At 42.7% G+C, this 20,418-nt stretch overlaps 1 protein-coding gene across 1 annotated transcript in view; it reads right to left on the reverse strand.

Annotated features, from left to right (window-relative positions):
• Positions 1–2,577: 2,577 nt before the first annotated feature.
• The window catches only part of LOC120030042 (brain-specific angiogenesis inhibitor 1-associated protein 2-like), a 66,093-nt gene continuing 48,252 nt past the window's right edge, over positions 2,578–20,418 (reverse strand). The window contains exon 11 of the mRNA XM_038975361.1: positions 2,578–3,837. Within this exon, the coding sequence (XP_038831289.1) occupies positions 3,738–3,837 (100 nt within the window). The 3' untranslated portion in view covers positions 2,578–3,737. The remainder of the gene's footprint in view (positions 3,838–20,418) is intronic.

Here is a 20,418-nt window from a genome sequence, read left to right on the forward strand (position 1 = left end):
CACATACTGTGTAATATGTCTGCTACTCTTGAGGTGAACATCCTTTGTGATACGATCAAAGAACTTGTACATTTTTGATTCCGATTCTGAAAATGGAACTGCAGTACAAGTACAACAAGCGTAGAAATACCCTAGATACAGTAGCATATCATTTTTTATAGGAAACTTTTGATGAAATATTCACTTTTAAGAAATATGAAACCTTAAAATGCAACTTAAAGAATGGAAGAACAAACTAATGATTTTCAAGTGGCTTCGGTAACATGTTGAAGATGAAATAATCAAATGACTGTTGGAAGACTACAGAACTGAGAACTGGTTTAGTCTTAATGTATTGTGATCAGCTGTGTGGTCAAGGGGTTGTTGATGTAACATGGGTTAGTCAGTGTGTTGTTTTCACGATTTTAACAATTGGAAAATACAATTTTTGAATTCATGGACTTTTGACTTTGCTATGTATGTGAAAATGTGTTTGCTATAGAAATGAAAAAGGATGGATGTGGTTGTAACATAGAACGCATACAGTCCAATCAGCCTGCTATACCGGCCTGGTAAGCCAATCACTGTAGCATGGTCTCAGGTCCGTTTGTACCCTCTTGCCTACTCCAATGACCATACTGTAGGTTTGCAAGACAGTACAAACTGATCTGGGACCAGGCTAATATCACTCTAGTCTTTAGCCTCAAAGAACCAGGTTGACAATTCAGTTCAAAACATAGATATGGAATTTCATAGATTCTATTTCTTTGTTTTTAAAGATCGACTCTGGTCTCCATGCAGTAAGTGTGTTCTGTTTAGTGTTTGTTAGCCTTTCTAGGGATTTACTATTCTGTAATAGTTTAGCATCCATAGATCCATCTAGAGCGCTGTCTGTATGGACTATTTTTGTATCTCAAAAAAGAAAAATTACATTTAAGAATATCAAGAAATTACCTGGAATTTACCTGGAAGTGAGAGTTAAAAGTATATGTATTGATGTTTTATTGTTGCCAAAGAGAAGTATTTAATGAAGTATTGGGGCAAATAGGAACATCGGATATTTGATCTAGATTGTTTTAACCCACTAGTGGTGAGACTACAGCCTGGGTGCAAGTCTGTTTGTGCCATCATGCCACGCCTGGTTCCCAGGCTAGTGAGACGAAAGGGATGTGATGATGAGCAATGTTAGACCTTGCTCTGGTCGTGATTTAAACGAACAGGACTAGTTTATGGATGCTGTCAATAAGATGTGCCCTGGTCGTGATTTAAACAAACATGACTAGTTTATGGATGCTGTCAGTAAGATGTGTCCTGGTCGTGATTTAAACATGACTAGTTTAGGGATGCTGTCAGTAAGATGTGTCCTGTTCGTGATTTAAACATGACTAGTTTATGGATGCTGTCAGTAAGATGTGTCCTGGTCGTGATTTAAACATGACTAGTTTATGGATGCTGTCAGTAAGATGTGTCCTGGTCGTGATTTAAACATGACTAGTTTAGGGATGCTGTCAATAAGATGTGTCCTGGTCGTGATTTAAACATGACTAGTTTAGGGGTGCTGTCAGTAAGATGTGTCCTGGTCGTGATTTAAACATGACTAGTTTAGGGATGCTGTCAGTAAGATGTGTCCTGGTCGTGATTTAAACATCACTAGTTTAGGGATGCTGTCAGTAAGATGTGTCCTGGTCGTGATTTAAACATCACTAGTTTAGGGATGCTGTCAGTAAGATGTGTCCTGGTCGTGATTTAAACATGACTAGTTTAGGGATGCTGTCAATAAGATGTGTCCTGGTCGTGATTTAAACATGACTAGTTTAGGGATGCTGTCAGTAAGATGTGTCCTGGTCGTGATTTAAACATGACTAGTTTAGGGATGCTGTCAGTAAGATGTGTCCTGGTCGTGATTTAAACATCACTAGTTTAGGGATGCTGTCAGTAAGATGTGTCCTGGTCGTGATTTAAACATGACTAGTTTATGGATGCTGTCAGTAAGATGTGTCCTGGTCGTGATTTAAACATGACTAGTTTAGGGATGCTGTCAGTAAGATGTGTCCTGGCCGTGATTTAAACATGACTAGTTTAGGGATGCTGTCAGTAAGATGTGTCCTGGTCGTGATTTAAACATGACTAGTTTATGGATCCTGTCAGTAAGATGTGTCCTGGTCGTGATTTAAACATGACTAGTTTATGGATGCTGTCAATAAGATGTGTCCTGGTCGTGATTTAAACATGACTAGTTTATGGATGCTGTCAGTAAGATGTGTCCTGGTCGTGATTTAAACATGACTAGTTTAGGGATCCTGTCAGTAAGATGTGTCCTGGTCGTGATTTAAACATGACTAGTTTAGGGATGCTGTCAGTAAGATGTGTCCTGGTCGTGATTTAAACATGACTAGTTTAGGGATGCTGTCAATAAGATGTGTCCTGGTCGTGATTTAAACAAACATGACTAGTTTATGGATGCTGTCAGCAAGATATGCCCCACCCCACTCTACTTCCTGTACGTTATGAAATATAAATAAAGTGTTTTACACATCAATGTGTGTCTCATGTATTTCTTGGAACACGCACAAACAAACACACCCAAAGGAATGAGCTTATTATTATTTCTTCTTGCACAGTATAAACACACTGGTAATATACGGAATACACTCTGCAATGTGTTATTTTCCCTATATGTCTTACAGTAAATTCAGTGCGTCTTTCTATACATTGTAGATTGATTTACAGACAAATGAAACTGGTTGAGAACTACATACATATAGAAACGGGTACAAAATACAACAGGAATATCTATTTTAAGGTACAAATCCTTTGTCTTATGTAGTAATGGCATGACAGAAGAACAATAGGATTAATTTTAATTAACAGTTAATATATTGTTTGTATGCATGAATTCTTAATCCTATTGTTCTGCTGTCATTTACAATATGTATATAACACGGAAAATAATCTATATAGAATGCTATAACTTTGTGTATTGTGTATAGTATTGAACTTTTCTTTCTCTCTGTCCTAAGACCCAGATTCCAGTAGAACATTGGGGTCCCAGTAGAACCCAGACTCCAGTAGAACGTTGGGGTCCCAGTAGAACCCAGACTCCAGTAGAATGTTGGGGTCCCAGTAGAACCCAGACTCCAGTAGAACGTTGGGGTCCCAGTAGAACCCAGACTCCAGTAGAACATTTTTACACACAGCCAGCCTGTCCAGTGTTCTGTTTATTCTCCGTAACATAGGCCCTTTGAAATATAGAAAATACTTTACTTTGTGACAAATGTATTGCTCACACAAACTAAAGATATTCCCACCAAATCCCAAATGGCAATAAGTAACATAATGTATGACCAGATCATAGAACTAGACCCCCAAATTAATATAGATCAAACAACAACATCTTCTTAAACTTAATGTATGCATAAATCATTATCTGTAACAAATAACAGAATAAGCTACAATTTCCTGCATACAGTATGTAACAGTTTTCAAATGCTTTAATTTTATTGAAGATACAGTCCAAGGCTAGTTGGGCTTGAATGCTATGGATAGTTTAGTTAGACAGGTTCAGTCATCATAGGTCCTGCTAAAACTAAATGTCAAAGGCAGTACATCGTCTACAGTACTTGAGAAAGATCAATCCTGTGTGTGCTTGGATTTTTCCAGCAGAATCAGGGTTTTTCTCTTCCAATTGGCTGGCTAAATATATCTGTGCCTCACAGCAACCAATCAGAACCAAGGATAACAGGAAGTAGAGCATGGAGCTAATAGAGGATTGGAGGAGGAGATTGGTCATGGTCAGAGATGAGAGGCCTGGGTTGGTCCTCAGTGACCTGGGCTGGTTTCTCCTTTGGCGGGGGGACCCTGTAGGGACAGGAGAGATGAAAAATGGGAAGTGGGGACCAACAGTTATTAACACCCAGGATTACAGAGCAGAGAATCATCACTTTTACTGCAGCAAGAGAGTGAGTTTGGAGCTGCCTCTGATTGAAGATGGGTTAAGGGTGAAATGAGACTGATGTGTGAACAAGGCAAGCAGTCATGCTACAAAATAAAATCAACAGAGAATGAAGATTTGGTTATTCTGTTCAGAACGTTCATACAGTCATGCACAGGGTACCATTTCAGACCCAGGCTATGGACCCTCATGAAACCAGACTAGCCAATGACAGTGACTAGTCGAGTTAGATAGTGAACGTAAGAAAGACCAAGTTGAGGTGAGAGGAAGCCAGTGAATTAATGCGTGATAGGTTGGCTGAATGGCAACAGGTGCCTCATCGTGTCACTTACGACGGGGTCCTGCTGACTCAAAAGCGGTCAAACTGTTCACTCAAAAGCCTCACACTGAAAGGTAAACAGAGTCCTATGGTGTGAACATTCATGTCCATCTCAAAGAATACATAAATAATGTCACTTATCATTGTAATGTGTCACTTCTTAGTAAACTAACCATAGCCACAAACATAAATATTTATCACACTACACTTTTACATTTGATTAAACACATTCTTTACATATAACCAATGAATGCTATAGACAGTAAAACATATTTAAAACACTATTTTCCCATATATGGATAGATTGAAGTATTTTTCAAAAACCCCAACCAATGTCATACAAAAGTTAATCTTAGGTCATTATGTCATTCTCTAAAGCATGTTACTCCCCAGAATACAATTTGTTCAGTATAACAAAACAAAAGAACCAAAATAAAAAAATCACACGCAAAAAAGAGGCAAGTATGCAGGTATCACAAACAGGCATATGACACATACACACAAACAGGCATATGACACATACACACAAACAGGCATATGACACATACACACAAACAGGCATATGACACATACACACAAACAGGCATATGACACATACACACAAACAGGCATATGACACATACACACAAACAGGCATATGACACATACACACAAACAGGCATATGACACATACACACAAACAGGCATATGACACATACACACAAACAGGCATATGACACATACACACAAACAGGCATATGACACATACACACAAACAGGCATATGACACATACACACAAACAGGCATATGACACATACACACAAACATTACACAAATCACACCGAAACACAGAATACTGTACAGACAGACACCAGTTAAATGGCACTACAATACCCGTTGCAGGTCAGGGCTCACAGGTCAGGTTTACATGCAGTTGGGAGAAGTACCTGTTTGTGAGCAGTAAGAAGAACTAGCTGGCTGGCTGGGGTATGGTGGTGGATCAATATAACTACTGTACTGTAACCTACAGCGGTATGGTGGTGGATCAGGAGAGAAGCAGTATAATTACTGTACTGTAGCCTACAGCGGTATGGTGGTGGATCAGTATAACTACTGTACTGTAGCCTACAGCGGTATGGTGGTGGATCAGTATAACTACTGTACTGTAGCCTCCAGCGGTATGGTGGTGGATCAGTATAACTACTGTACTGTAGCCTACAGCGGTATGGTGGTGGATCAGTATAACTACTGTACTGTAGCCTACAGCGGTATGGTGGTGGATCAGTATAACTACTGTACTGTAGCCTACAGCGGTATGGTGGTGGATCAGTATAATTACTGTACTGTAGCCTCCAGCGGTATGGTGGTGGATCAGTATAACTACTGTACTGTAGCCTACAGCGGTATGGTGGTGGATCAGTATAACTACTGTACTGTAGCCTACAGCGGTATGGTGGTGGATCAGTATAACTACTGTACTGTAGCCTACAGCGGTATGGTGGTGGATCAGTATAACTACTGTACTGTAGCCTCCAGCGGTATGGTGGTGGATCAGTATAACTACTGTACTGTAGCCTCCAGCGGTATGGTGGTGGATCAGTATAACTACTGTACTGTAGCCTCCAGCGGTATGGTGGTGGATCAGTATAACTACTGTACTGTAGCCTACAGCGGTATGGTGGTGGATCAGTATAACTACTATACTGTAGCCTCCAGCGGTATGGTGGTGGATCAGTATAACTACTGTAGCCTACAGCGGTATGGTGGTGGATCAGTATAACTACTGTACTGTAGCCTCCAGCGGTATGGTGGTGGATCAGTATAACTACTGTACTGTAGCCTACAGCGGTATGGTGGTGGATCAGTATAACTACTGTACTGTAGCCTACAGCGGTATGGTGGTGGATCAGTATAATTACTGTACTGTAGCCTACAGCGGTATGGTGGTGGATCAGTATAACTACTGTACTGTAGCCTACAGCGGTATGGTGCTGGATCAGTATAACTACTGTACTGTAGCCTCCAGCGGTATGGTGGTGGATCAGTATAACTACTGTACTGTAGCCTACAGCGGTATGGTGGTGGATCAGTATAACTACAGTACTGTAGCCTACAGCGGTATGGTGGTGGATCAGTATAACTACTGTACTGTAGCCTCCAGCGGTATGGTGGTGGATCAGTATAACTACTGTACTGTAGCCTCCAGCGGTATGGTGGTGGATCAGTATAACTACTATACTGTAGCCTACAGCGGTATGGTGGTGGATCAGTATAACTACTGTAGCCTACAGCGGTATGGTGGTGGATCAGTATAACTACTGTACTGTAGCCTACAGCGGTATGGTGGTGGATCAGTATAACTACTATACTGTAGCCTCCAGCGGTATGGTGGTGGATCAGTATAACTACTATACTGTAGCCTCCAGCGGTATGGTGGTGGATCAGTATAATTACTGTACTGTAGCCTCCAGCGGTATGGTGGTGGATCAGTATAACTACTGTACTGTAGCCTACAGCGGTATGGTGGTGGATCAGTATAACTACTGTACTGTAGCCTCCAGCGGTATGGTGGTGGATCAATATAACTACTGTAACCTACAGAGGTATGGTGGTGGATCAGTATAACTACTGTAACCTACAGAGGTATGGTGGTGGATCAGTATAACTACTGTAGCCTACAGCGGTATGGTGGTGGATCAGTATAACTACTGTACTGTAGCCTCCAGCGGTATGGTGGTGGATCAGTATAACTACTGTACTGTAGCCTCCAGCGGTATGGTGGTGGATCAGTATAACTACTGTACTGTAGCCTACAGCGGTATGGTGGTGGATCAGTATAACTACTATACTGTAGCCTCCAGCGGTATGGTGGTGGATCAGTATAACTACTGTAGCCTACAGCGGTATGGTGGTGGATCAGTATAACTACTGTACTGTAGCCTCCAGCGGTATGGTGGTGGATCAGTATAACTACTGTAGCCTACAGCGGTATGGTGGTGGATCAGTATAACTACTGTACTGTAGCCTACAGCGGTATGGTGGTGGATCAGTAGAACTACTGTACTGTAGCCTACAGCAGTATGGTGGTGGATCAGTATAACTACTGTACTGTAGCCTACAGCGGTATGGTGGTGGATCAGTATAACTACTGTACTGTAGCCTACAGCGGTATGGTGGTGGATCAGTATAATTACTGTACTGTAGCCTACAGCGGTATGGTGGTGGATCAGTATAACTACTGTACTGTAGCCTACAGCGGTATGGTGCTGGATCAGTATAACTACTGTACTGTAGCCTCCAGCGGTATGGTGGTGGATCAGTATAACTACTGTACTGTAGCCTACAGCGGTATGGTGGTGGATCAGTATAACTACAGTACTGTAGCCTACAGCGGTATGGTGGTGGATCAGTATAACTACTGTACTGTAGCCTCCAGCGGTATGGTGGTGGATCAGTATAACTACTGTACTGTAGCCTCCAGCGGTATGGTGGTGGATCAGTATAACTACTATACTGTAGCCTACAGCGGTATGGTGGTGGATCAGTATAACTACTGTAGCCTACAGCGGTATGGTGGTGGATCAGTATAACTACTGTACTGTAGCCTACAGCGGTATGGTGGTGGATCAGTATAACTACTATACTGTAGCCTCCAGCGGTATGGTGGTGGATCAGTATAACTACTATACTGTAGCCTCCAGCGGTATGGTGGTGGATCAGTATAATTACTATACTGTAGCCTACAGCGGTATGGTGGTGGATCAGTATAACTACTGTACTGTAGCCTCCAGCGGTATGGTGGTGGATCAATATAACTACTGTAACCTACAGAGGTATGGTGGTGGATCAGTATAACTACTGTAACCTACAGAGGTATGGTGGTGGATCAGTATAACTACTGTAGCCTACAGCGGTATGGTGGTGGATCAGTATAACTACTGTACTGTAGCCTCCAGCGGTATGGTGGTGGATCAGTATAACTACTGTACTGTAGCCTACAGCGGTATGGTGGTGGATCAGTATAACTACTGTACTGTAGCCTCCAGCGGTATGGTGGTGGATCAATATAACTACTGTACTGTAGCCTCCAGCGGTATGGTGGTGGATCAATATAACTACTGTACTGTAGCCTCCAGCGGTATGGTGGTGGATCAGTATAACTACTGTAACCTACAGAGGTATGGTGGTGGATCAGTATAACTACTGTACTGTAGCCTACAGCGGTATGGTGGTGGATCAGTATAACTACAGTACTGTAGGCTACAGCGGTATGGTGGTGGATCAGTATAACTACTGTACTGTAGCCTACAGCGGTATGGTGGATCAGTATAACTACTATACTGTAGCCTACAGCGGTATGGTGGTGGATCAGTATAACTACTGTAGCCTACAGCGGTATGGTGGTGGATCAGTATAACTACTATACTGTAGCCTCCAGCGGTATGGTGGTGGATCAGTATAACTACTGTAGCCTACAGCGGTATGGTGGTGGATCAGTATAACTACAGTACTGTAGCCTACAGCGGTATGGTGGTGGATCAGTATAACTACTATACTGTAGCCTACAGCGGTATGGTGGTGGATCAGTATAACTACTGTACTGTAGCCTCCAGCGGTATGGTGGTGGATCAGTATAACTACTGTACTGTAGCCTACAGCGGTATGGTGGTGGATCAGTATAACTACTGTACTGTAGCCTACAGCGGTATGGTGGTGGATCAGTATAACTACTGTACTGTAGCCTACAGCGGTATGGTGGTGGATCAGTATAACTACTGTACTGTAGCCTCCAGCGGTATGGTGGTGGATCAGTATAACTACTGTACTGTAGCCTACAGCGGTATGGTGGTGGATCAGTATAACTACTATACTGTAGCCTACAGCGGTATGGTGGTGGATCAGTATAACTACTGTACTGTAGCCTCCAGCGGTATGGTGGTGGATCAGTATAACTACTGTACTGTAGCCTACAGCGGTATGGTGGTGGATCAGTATAACTACTGTACTGTAGCCTACAGCGGTATGGTGGTGGATCAGTATAACTACTGTACTGTAACCTCCAGCGGTATGGTGGTGGATCAGTATAACTACTATACTGTAGCCTCCAGCGGTTTTCATTCAACAACCCTAACCCTAGCTTTATGTCCACATCCCGGTTCAACCCGAATACTTTAGCTTCAAACCTAACCCGAACCCTAACCCCATCTCTAGCCACAACCCTAACCCCACCTCTAGCCACAACCCCATCTCTAGCCACAACCCCATCTCTAGCCACAACCCAAACCCCATCTATAGCCACAACCCTAACCCCACCTCTAGCCACAACCCCATCTCTAGCCACAACCCTAACCCCACCTCTAGCCACAACATTAGGGTTGTGGCTAGAGATGGGGTTGTGGCTAGAGATGGGGCTGTGGCTAGAGATGGGGTTAGGGTTATGGCTAGAGATGGGGTTGTGGCTAGAGATGGGGTTAGGGTTGTGGATAGTGATGGGGTTAGGGTTGTGGCTAGAGATGGGGTTAGCCCCATCTCTAGCCACAACCCTAACCCTAGCCACAACCCTAACCCCATCTCTAGCCACAACCCTAACCCTAGCCACAACCCAAACCCCATCTATAGCCACAACCCTAACCCCACCTCTAGCCACAACCCCATCTCTAGCCACAACCCCATCTCTAGCCACAACCCTAACCCCACCTCTAGCCACAACCCCATCTCTAGCCACAACCCCATCTCTAGCCACAACACTAACCCCATCTCTAGCCACAACCCTAACCCCATCTCTAGCCACAACCCTAACCCCATCTCTAGCCACAACCCTAACCTCATCTCTAGTCACAACCCTAACCCCACCTCTAGCCACAACCCTAACCCCATCACTAGCCATAACCCTTAGGGTTGTGACTAGAGATGGGGTTAGGGTTGTGGCTAGAGGTGGGGTTGTGGCTAGAGGTGGGGTTAGGGTTGTGGCTAGAGGTGGGGTTAGGGTTGTGGCTAGAGGTGGGGTTAGGGTTGTGGCTAGAGGTGGGGTTAGGGTTGTGGCTATAGATGGGGTTTGGGTTGTGGCTAGAGATGGGGTTGTGGCTAGAGATGGGGTTGTGGCTAGAGGTGGGGTTAGGGTTGTGGCTAGAGATGGGGTTGTGGCTAGAGATGGGGTTTGGGTTGTGGCTATAGATGGGGTTTGGGTTGTGGCTAGAGATGGGGCTAACCACATCTCTAGCCACAACCCAAACCCTAACTCTCACAAGCCGTTACAAATCAACAGAGATGCATGATGCCAACATCATCATTAAGTTTGCCAATGACACGCCGGTGATAGGACAGATCACTGACAATGACGATGAGACAGCTTATAGGAAACCTGGCAGTGTGGTGCCAGGACAATAACCTCTCCCTCAACGTCAGCAAGACAAAGGAGCTAATCATGGACTACAGGAAATGGAGGACTGAGCACGCCCCCATTCACATGGAGCAGGTCGAGAGCTTCAAGTTCCTCGTCGTCCACATCACTAAGAAATTAACATGTTCCACACACACCCACATAGTTGTGAAGAGGGCACTACAGCGCCTCTTCCCCCACAGGAGGCTGAACAGGTTTGGCATGTGTTCTCAGATCCTCCAAAAGGTCTACAGCCTGCCCACTGACTGGCTGCATCAACGCTTGGTACGGCAACTGCAAGGCACCCGACTGCAATGCGCTACAGAGGGTAGTGCGTACGGCCCAGTACATCACTGGGGCCAAGCTTCCTGCCATCCAGGACCTCTATACCAGGAGGTGTCAGAGGAAGGCCCCAAAAATTGTCAAAGACTTCAACCACCCAAGTCATATAGACTGTTCTCTCTGCTTCTGTACGGCAAGCGGTAGTGGTGCATCAAGTCTTGAACCAATAGGACCCTAAACGGCTTGACTTTACCCCTACTGTACCTACAGTGCTCTCAGAAAATATTCATATCCCTTGAGTTTTTCCACATTGTTAGGTTACAGCCTTACTCTAAAATGTATTATATTGTTGTTTTTTCCACATCAATCTTCACACAATACCCCATAATGATAAGAAAAACAGGATTAGACATTTTTGCTATTTCTTTTTTTTTTTATTACGGAAAAATCACATTTACAAAAGTATTCAGACCCTTTACTCAGTACTTTGTTGAAGCACCTTTGGCAGCCATTACAGCCTCGAGTCTTCTTGGATATGACGTTACAAGCTTGGCACCTCTATTTGGGGAGTTTCTCCCATTCTTCTTTGAAGCCACTCTTGCATTGTCTTGGGTGTGTGCTTAGGGTCTTTGTCCTGTTGGAAGGTGAACCTTCACCCCAGTCTGAGCAGGTTTTCAATAAGGATCTCTCTGTACTTTGCTCTGTTCATCTTTGCCTCAACCCTGACTAGTCTCCCAGTCCCTGCCGCTGAAAAACATCCCCACAGCATGTTGCTGCAACCATCATGCTTCACCGTAGGGATGGTGCCAGGTTTCCTGCAGGCGTAACGCTTGGCATTCAGGCCAAAGAATTCAATCTTGGTTTCATCAGACCAGAGAATTGCGTTTCTCATTGTCTGAGAGTCTTCAGGTGTCTTTTGGCAAACTCCAGGCGGGCTGTCATGTGCCTTTTACTGAGGAGTGGCTTCCGTCTGGCCACTCTACCACAAAGGCCTGATTGGTGGAGTGCTGCAGAGATGGTTGTCCTTCTGAAAGGTTCTCCCATCTCCACAGAAGATCTCTGGATCTCTGTCAGTGACCATCGGGTTCTTGGTCACCTCACTGACCAAGGTCCTTCTCCCCCGATTGTTCAGTTTGGCCGGGCGGCCAGCTCTAGGAAGAGTCTTGGTGGTTCTAAACATCTTCCATTTAAGAAAGATGGAGGCCACTGTGTTCTTGGGGATCATCAATGCTGCAAAAAAATGTTGGTACCCTTCCCCAGATCTATAACTCCAGATGTGGTTGACAGTTTGTTGAAAATGTAAGCATCTAGAGAACATATATAAGGGACTATCTACAGTGAGTGTACAAAACATTAGGAACACCTTCCTAATATTGTGTTGCACCCTTTTGCACTCAGAACAGCCTCAATTCATCAGGCATGGACTAAAATATATCGAACGCGTCCACAGGGATGCTGGCCCATGTTGACTCCAATGCTTCCCACAGGGATGCTGGCCCATGTTGACTCCAATGCTTCCCACAGGGATGCTGGCCCATGTTGACTCCAATGCTTCCCACAGGGATGCTGGCCCATGTTGACTCCAATGCTTCCCACAGGGATGCTGGCCCATGTTGACTCCAATGCTTCCCACAGGGATGCTGGCCCATGTTGACTCCAATGCTTCCCACAGTTGTGTCAAGTTGGCTGGATGTCCTTTGGGTGGGGGACCATTCTTGACACACACAGAAACTGTTGAGCTTGAAAAACAGGCAGCGTTGCAGTTCTTGACACACTCAAACCGGTGTACCTGGTACCTACTACTATACCACGTTCAAAGGCACTTGCCCATTCAACCTCAATGGCAGACATACACAATCCATGTCTCAAGACTTAAAAATCCTTCTTTAACCCGTCTCCTCCCCTTCATCTAAACTGATTGAAGTGGGTTTAACAAGTGACATCAATAAGGCATCGTAGCTTTCACCTGGATTCATCTGGTAAGTTTCTGTCATGTTCCTAATATTTTGGACTGTCAGTGTATAGCAGACTATTTAAATAAAAAATGGGACCTACTGTGCTATACTAGACTCCATAGAGACATGCAGTGTCCAGACCACCATCCAGGAAGTAACACCAAATATGCAAAGTGGAGGCACTGCATGCATGATAGGTAGTACAGAGAAGGCTTAGGGTGGGTGACTTAGGGTGGGTGACTACTTTTAACTAGCACTACCTCTACTAAAGATGGGACCGGGAACACAAAATAATTTATCGTGACAAAAGTAGCTAAGATTTTTTTTAGCATTTAAGTGAAGGTTTAGACCCATTTATAATTAGTTGTTTCATCCACCAACACTTTTGTAATCCCCAAGTATCTATAACTACTTTATTGCAATAGAGTAATTTAATGAGCCTATAGCTAGGTTTCTATCCAATTGGCGACAGCTTTTCATGTGAATATTTTTTTAAATCCTCATGAAAAGATGAACATTTTCCCAACACAGACACATTTCTATCAAACTGACTAGTCTGTGTGTGATGACATACTGACACAGTGCTGGCTAGCCTACATTATGAGATTATTATGGATGAGAGATTATTTAAATTATTCAAAAAACGGCAGCCAAGCATCGATCATCATTTCACCAGGAGAGGACCCTCGCTATTTATTGGAAAGTAGCATCAAGCTCATCACCGTGCACTTTCATCACCCTGTTAAATCACAACGTATTTCATCTGTAGCCTAATAAACTGCATGCCTTCCCGATTCGTGAGAGGACCACACAACATATCATTATAAATACAACAGAGCTCTTAACTGAATAAATATCTATTACGCTTTTCTTCTATAGTAGAAAGTCATCGTACATTTGAGGTCATTTTTCAACATTACAACTGTTTTGGTATCCCCCCCAAATCATGCACAGCAATAATTCTCTGTACATCACTCAGATTGATCTTTACAACAAAACATTTGCATTGTTCCAAAAACAAAATGACAAATAAAAGAAAAATCATATATACAGTGGGTAGAACAAGTATTTGATACACTGCCGATTTTGCAGGTTTTCCTACTTACAAAGCATGTAGAGGTCTGTAATTTTTATCATAGGTACACTTCAACTGTGAGAGACGGAATCTAAAACAAAAATCGAGAAAATCACATTGTATGATTTTTAAGTAATTCATTTGCATTTTATTGCATGACATAAGTATTTGATCACCTACTAACCAGTAAGAATTCCGGGTCTCACAGACCTGTTAGTTTTTCTTTAAGAAGCCCTCCTGTTCTCCACTCATTACCTGTATTAACTGCACCTGTTTGAACTCGTTACCTGTATAAAAGACACCTGTCCACACACTCAATCAAACAGACTCCAACCTCTCCACAATGGCCAAGACCAGAGAGCTGTGTAAGGACATCAGGGATAAAATTGTAGACCTGCACAAGGCTGGAATGGGCTACAGGACAATAGGCAAGCAGCTTGGTGAGAAGGCAACAACTGTTGGCGCAATTATTAGAAAATGGAAGAAGTTCAAGATGAAGATCAATCACCCTCGGTCTGGGGCTCCATGCAAGATCTCACCTCGTGGGGCATCAATGATCATGAGGAAGGTGAGGGATCAGCCCAGAACTACACGGCAGGACCTGGTCAATGACCTGAAGAGAGCTGGGACCACAGTCTCAAAGAAAATCATTAGTAACACACTACGCCGTCATGGATTAAAATCCTGCAGCGCACGCAAGGTCCCCCTGCTCAAGCCAGCGCATGTCCAGGCCCGTTTGAAGTTTGCCAATGACCATCTGGATGATCCAGAGGAGGAATGGGAGAAGGTCATGTGGTTTGATGAGACAAAAATAGAGCTTTTTGGTCTAAACTCCACTCGCCGTGTTTGGAAGAAGAAGAAGGATGAGTACAACCCCAAGAACACCATCCCAACCGTGAAGCATGGAGGTGGAAACATCATTCTTTGGGGATGCTTTTCTGCAAAGGGGACAGGACGACTGCACCGTATTGAGGGGAGGATGGATGGGGCCATGTATCGCGAGATCTTGGCCAACAACCTCCTTCCCTCAGTAAGAGCATTGAAGATGGGTCGTGGCTGGGTCTTCTAGCATGACAACGACCTGAAACACACAGCCAGGGCAACTAAGGAGTGGCTCCGTAAGAAGCATCTCAAGGTCCTGGAGTGGCCTAGCCAGTCTCCAGACCTGAACCCAATAGAACATCTTTGGAAGGAGCTGAAAGTCCGTATTGCCCAGCGACAGCCCCGAAACCTGAAGGATCTGGAGAAGGTCTGTATGGAGGAGTGGGCCAAAATCCCTGCTGCAGTGTGTGCAAACCTGGTCAAGAACTACAGGAAACGTATGATCTCTGTAATTGCAAACAAAGGTTTCTGTACCAAATATTAAGTTCTGCTTTTCTGATGTATCAAATACTTATGTCATGCAATAAAATGCTAATTAATTACTTAAAAATCATACAATGTGATTTTCTGGATTTTTGTTTTAGATTCCGTCTCTCACAGTTGAAGTGTACCTATGATAAGAATTACAGACCTCTACATGCTTTGTAAGTAGGAAAACCTGCAAAATCGGCAGTGTATCAAATACTTGTTCTCCCCACTGTATATATATATATATTATACAGTGCATTCTGAAAGTATTCATACCCCTAGACTTTTTCCACATTTTGTTACGTTACAGCCTTGTTCTACAATGAATTAAATTAATGTTTTTCCTCAAAAATCTACACACAATACCCCATAATGACATCACAATACTCCATAACGACAAAGCGAAACCAGGTTTTTAGAAGCCACACCTCAGTAAAAGGCATGTCAGCCCGCTTGGAGTTTGCCAAATGGCACTTAAAAGACTCAGACTATGAGAAACAAGATTCTCTGGTCTGATGAAACCAAGATTGAACTCTTTGGTCTAAATGCCAAAGCGTCATGTCTGGAGGAAACCTGGCACCATCCCTACGGTGAAGCATGGTGGTGGCAGCAACATGCTGTGGGGATGTTTTTAGGGACTGGGAGACTAGTCAGTATTGAGGGAAAGATTAACGGAGCAAAGTACAGAGAGATCCTTGATGAAAACCTGCTCTAGAGCGCTCAGGACCTCAGACTGGGGCGAAGGTTCACCTTCCAACAGGACAACGACCCTAAGCACACCGCCAAGACAACGCATGAGTGGCTTCGGGACATGTCTCTAAACGTCCTTTAGCCTGAGCCCGGATTTGAACCCGATCGAACATCTTTGGAAAGACCTGAAAATAGCTGTGTATCGACGCTCCCCATTCAACCTGACAGAGGTTGAGAGGATCTGCAGAGAAGAATGGGAGAAAGTCCCTAATTACAGGTGTGCCTTGTAGCGCCAGGAAGACTCGATGCTGTAATCACTGCCAAAGGTGCATCAACAAAGTACTGAGTAAAAGGCCAAGATACTTACGTAAATGTATATATATTTTTTTTTACATTATTACTAAAAAACCTGACTTTGTAACGTCACAAAATGTGGAAATGTCAATGGGTCTAAATACTTTCCGAAGGCACTGTATGTATGTATGCAGGTATGTATGTACAGTGCCTTGCAAAAGTATTCATCCCCCTTGGTGTTTTTCATATTTTGTTGCATTACAATGTGTAATTTAAATTGACTTTTATTTGAATTTCATGTAATGGACATAACACAAAATAGTCCAAATTGGTGAAGTAATGTATTTTTACTTGTTTCAAAAAATTTGACAAAAAAAAATAAAAACGGAAAAGAGGTGCGTGCATATGTATTCACCCCCTTCGCTATGAAGCCCCTAAATAAGATCTGGTGCAACCAATTACCTTCAGAATTGAATTAAATGAAGTCCACCTGTGTGCAATCTAAGTGTCACATGATCAGTCACATGATCCCAGTATATATACACACCTGTTCTGAAAGGCCCCAGAGTCTGCAACACCACTAAGCAATGGGCACCACCAAGCAAGCGGCACCATGAAGACCAAGGAGCTCTCCAAACAGGTCAGGGACAAAGTTGTGGAGAAGTACAGATCAGGGTTGGGTTATAAAAAAATATCAGAAACTTTGAACATCCCAAGGAGCACCATTAAATCCATTCTTAAAAAATATGGCACCACAACAAACCTGGCAAGAGAGGGCCGCCCACCAAAACTCACAGACCAGGCAATGATGGCATTAATCAGAGAGGCAACAAAGACACCAAAGATAACCCTGAAGGAGCTGCAAAGCTCCACAGCGAAGATTGGAGTATCTGTCCATAGGACCTCTTTAAGCCGTACACTCCAAAGAGCTGGGCTTTACGGAAGAGTGGCCAGAAAAAAGCCATTGCTTAAAGAAAACAATAAGCAAACATGTTTGGTGTTCGCCAAAAGGCATGTGGGATTCTCCCCAAACATATGGAAGAAGGTACTCTGGTCAGATGAGACTAAAATTGACCTTTTTCGCCATCAAGGAAAATGCTATGTCTGGCGCAAACCCAAAACTTCTCATCACCCCGAGAACACCATCGGCAGGATGTTTTTCCATCGGCAAGGACTGGGAAACTGGTTAGAATTGAAGGAATGATGGATGGTGCTAAATACAGGGAAATTCTTGAGGGAAACCTGTTTGTCTTCCAGAGATTTGAGACTGTGATGGAGGTTCACCTTACAGCAGGACAATGACCCTAAGCATACTGCTAAAGCAACACTTGAGTGGTTTAAGGGAAAACATTTAAATATCTTGGAATGGCCAAAGCCCAGACTTCAATCCAATTGAGAATTTGTGGTATGACTTAAAGATTGTTGTACACCAGCAGAACCCATCCAACTTGAAGGAGCTGGAGCAGTTTTTCCTTGAATGGACAAAAATCCAGTGTCTAGATGTGCCAAGCTTATAGACATACCCCAAGAAACTTGCAGCTGTAATTGCTGCAAAAGGTGGCTCTAGAAAGTATTGACTTTGGGGGGGTGAATAGTTATGCACACTCAAGTTCTGTTTTGTCTTAATTCTTGTTTGTTTCACAATAAAACATATTTTGCTTCTTCAAAGTGGTAGGCATGTGTCGTATATCAAATGATACAACCCCCCCCCCCAATTCCAGGTTGTAAGGCAACAAAATAGGTAAAATGCCAAGGGGGGTGAATACTTAAGCAAGCCACTGTATGTATGTATGTATGTATATATATACACACACACACACATACATTCATACAACCGTTCAAAAGTTTGGGGTCACTTAGAAATGTCCTTGTTTTTGAAAGAAAAGCACATTTTTTTGTCCATTAAAATTACATCAGCAATTGAACAGAAATACAGTGTAGACATTGTTAATGTTGTAAATGACTATTGTAGCTGGAAACGGCAGATTTTTTTAATGGAATATCTACATAGGCGTAGAGGCCCATTGTCAGCAACCAACACTCCTGTGTTCCAATGGTACGTTGTGTTAGCTAATCCATGTTGATCATTTTATAAGGCTAATTGATCATTAGAAAACCCTTTTGCAATTGTTAGCACAGCTGAAAACTGTTGTCCTGATTAAAGAAGCAATAAAACTGGCCTTCTTTAGACTAGTTGAGTATCTGGAGCATCAGCATTTGTGGGTTTGATTACAGGCTCAAAATGGCCAGAAACAAAGAACTTTCTTCTGAAACTCTTCAGTCTATTCTTGGAACACAGGAGTGATGGTTGCTGATAAATGGGCCTCTGTACGCCTATGTAGATATTCCATTTTTAATTTAAAAAATATATATAATCAGCCGTTTCCAGCTACAATAGTCATTTACAACATTAACAATGTCTACACTGTATTTCTGATCAATTTGATATCATTTTAATGGACGAAAATGTTTTGCTTTCTTTAAAAAAATAAGGACATTTCTAAGTGACCCCAAACTTTTGAACGGTAATGTATATCAAACAAATCCCCGCCCCCCCCCCCACAGAGTGGTCATGCCATCTCTTCAGATGTGGCAGTCTGAATACTCCTACCTTGGCCTTATTCTAGTGGAGAAAGAAGAAACATTGGCAGCTTCTGGTCGTAGTAACTCGTTTGAGAGCGCTTTTGTCTCTACATTTAACACAGATAGACAGAGAAGGGGGTTGGCAAAGCTAGGGGAAGAGAGGAGTTTGGTCACACACAAACAGAGAGACGGTGCGGGAAAAAGACAGCAAGGCACATGTAAAGAAGACACCATTTTGTTTGTGGCGGGAATACGTTTTGGGCTGTAAATGCCACTTATTCTTCTCTTTGGCAAGTTGTAATAATTGGGTCAATCTAATAGGATTTAAAGGGTGATTCAAAGATAGAATTTCTGATTTAGACAGGACCAGGTATTAACGAACATATAGACAAGCAGACAGACTAGCGTCTTTCTTTATTCAGCACATAGAAATAACAGACATGTTTTATCCTGCCTCACATATCATGCTTTTTTCCATTCCCTTTATTTCAATACAAAGACTAAAAGTACAAGAAGGCTGAATGAAGTCCCAAAAACAAATCAACTCCTCTCCCTTTGAGGTTGCACAGTTGTTCATTTCATATGTACTGCAAATATATATGTCACAATAGCAAGAGTTACAGTACATGTGACAAAAGGCTATTTATTACAATGCTCTAAATGGCTATTGATCCAATTATTGCCATAATTTGCAGTTGTGCTGTTGGCAAATGGATGACTGATGACTCCTTTAAGGGCATCTCATCCATTCATTCACTTCCAACGTTTCTGTATATATGTGTGCAGATCAGAATGACCTATTATTTCTGTGATATATGGTAATTACACAACGGTTAGATTGAATGGTTTATAGCTAGCAAACATTTATTGATGTTAGTCTCAACTCATCTTCCTATTGTATGCACAGCAAGAGGCACGGTGTAGTCACAATTATGGTTCTTTGTTAAAAGTTGGCATCCAGGCAGCACTGATTGGAGGGGATAAGAACAGAAGCTGTTGCTTTGGCAACATGGTTTCCACACCATGAAATGTAGCACCTTTGTTGTGGGATGGCCGAGGTGCACAGCTATCAGCTGTTTCTTCTTTCATGCATGAACTGTAATCCTACTCAGAGCCTCACAACTCTTTCTTTCAGGGATGAGGGTTGTTTTCTCCGTTCAGCCTTGTGTATGTTTATATTAAAAAGACAAAAAAAAGATATATTCAGAAATCCACAAGCTTTTGATTATCAGAGTAAAAAGTCTTTCACACTGCCTGTCAGGTAACACCTCTGACATAATAAAACATGACTTTGTGGCTAATAATAACACAATAATACATGTTTACAGAGAATGTCACAAATAATACAGAGTATTAGGTCTTTAAGGTGCATTTTGATCAACTGATAATCAATAGATATACTAAATCATATATTTTACTTTATGGTGCATTAATGTATAGTACACATTCATGGTCATCCATTTCATTGGGCGGATGCCCCCCAATAAGTTATGAGAAAAAATAACATTTACATTTATTTAAGTTATTTCACTACATGTGATACATACGCCTCTCATTTGAAGAGGAACGTTAGACGTTAT

The sequence above is a fragment of the Salvelinus namaycush genome, chromosome 35, assembly GCF_016432855.1.
Source record: "Salvelinus namaycush isolate Seneca chromosome 35, SaNama_1.0, whole genome shotgun sequence".
Lineage (NCBI taxonomy): Eukaryota > Metazoa > Chordata > Actinopteri > Salmoniformes > Salmonidae > Salvelinus > Salvelinus namaycush.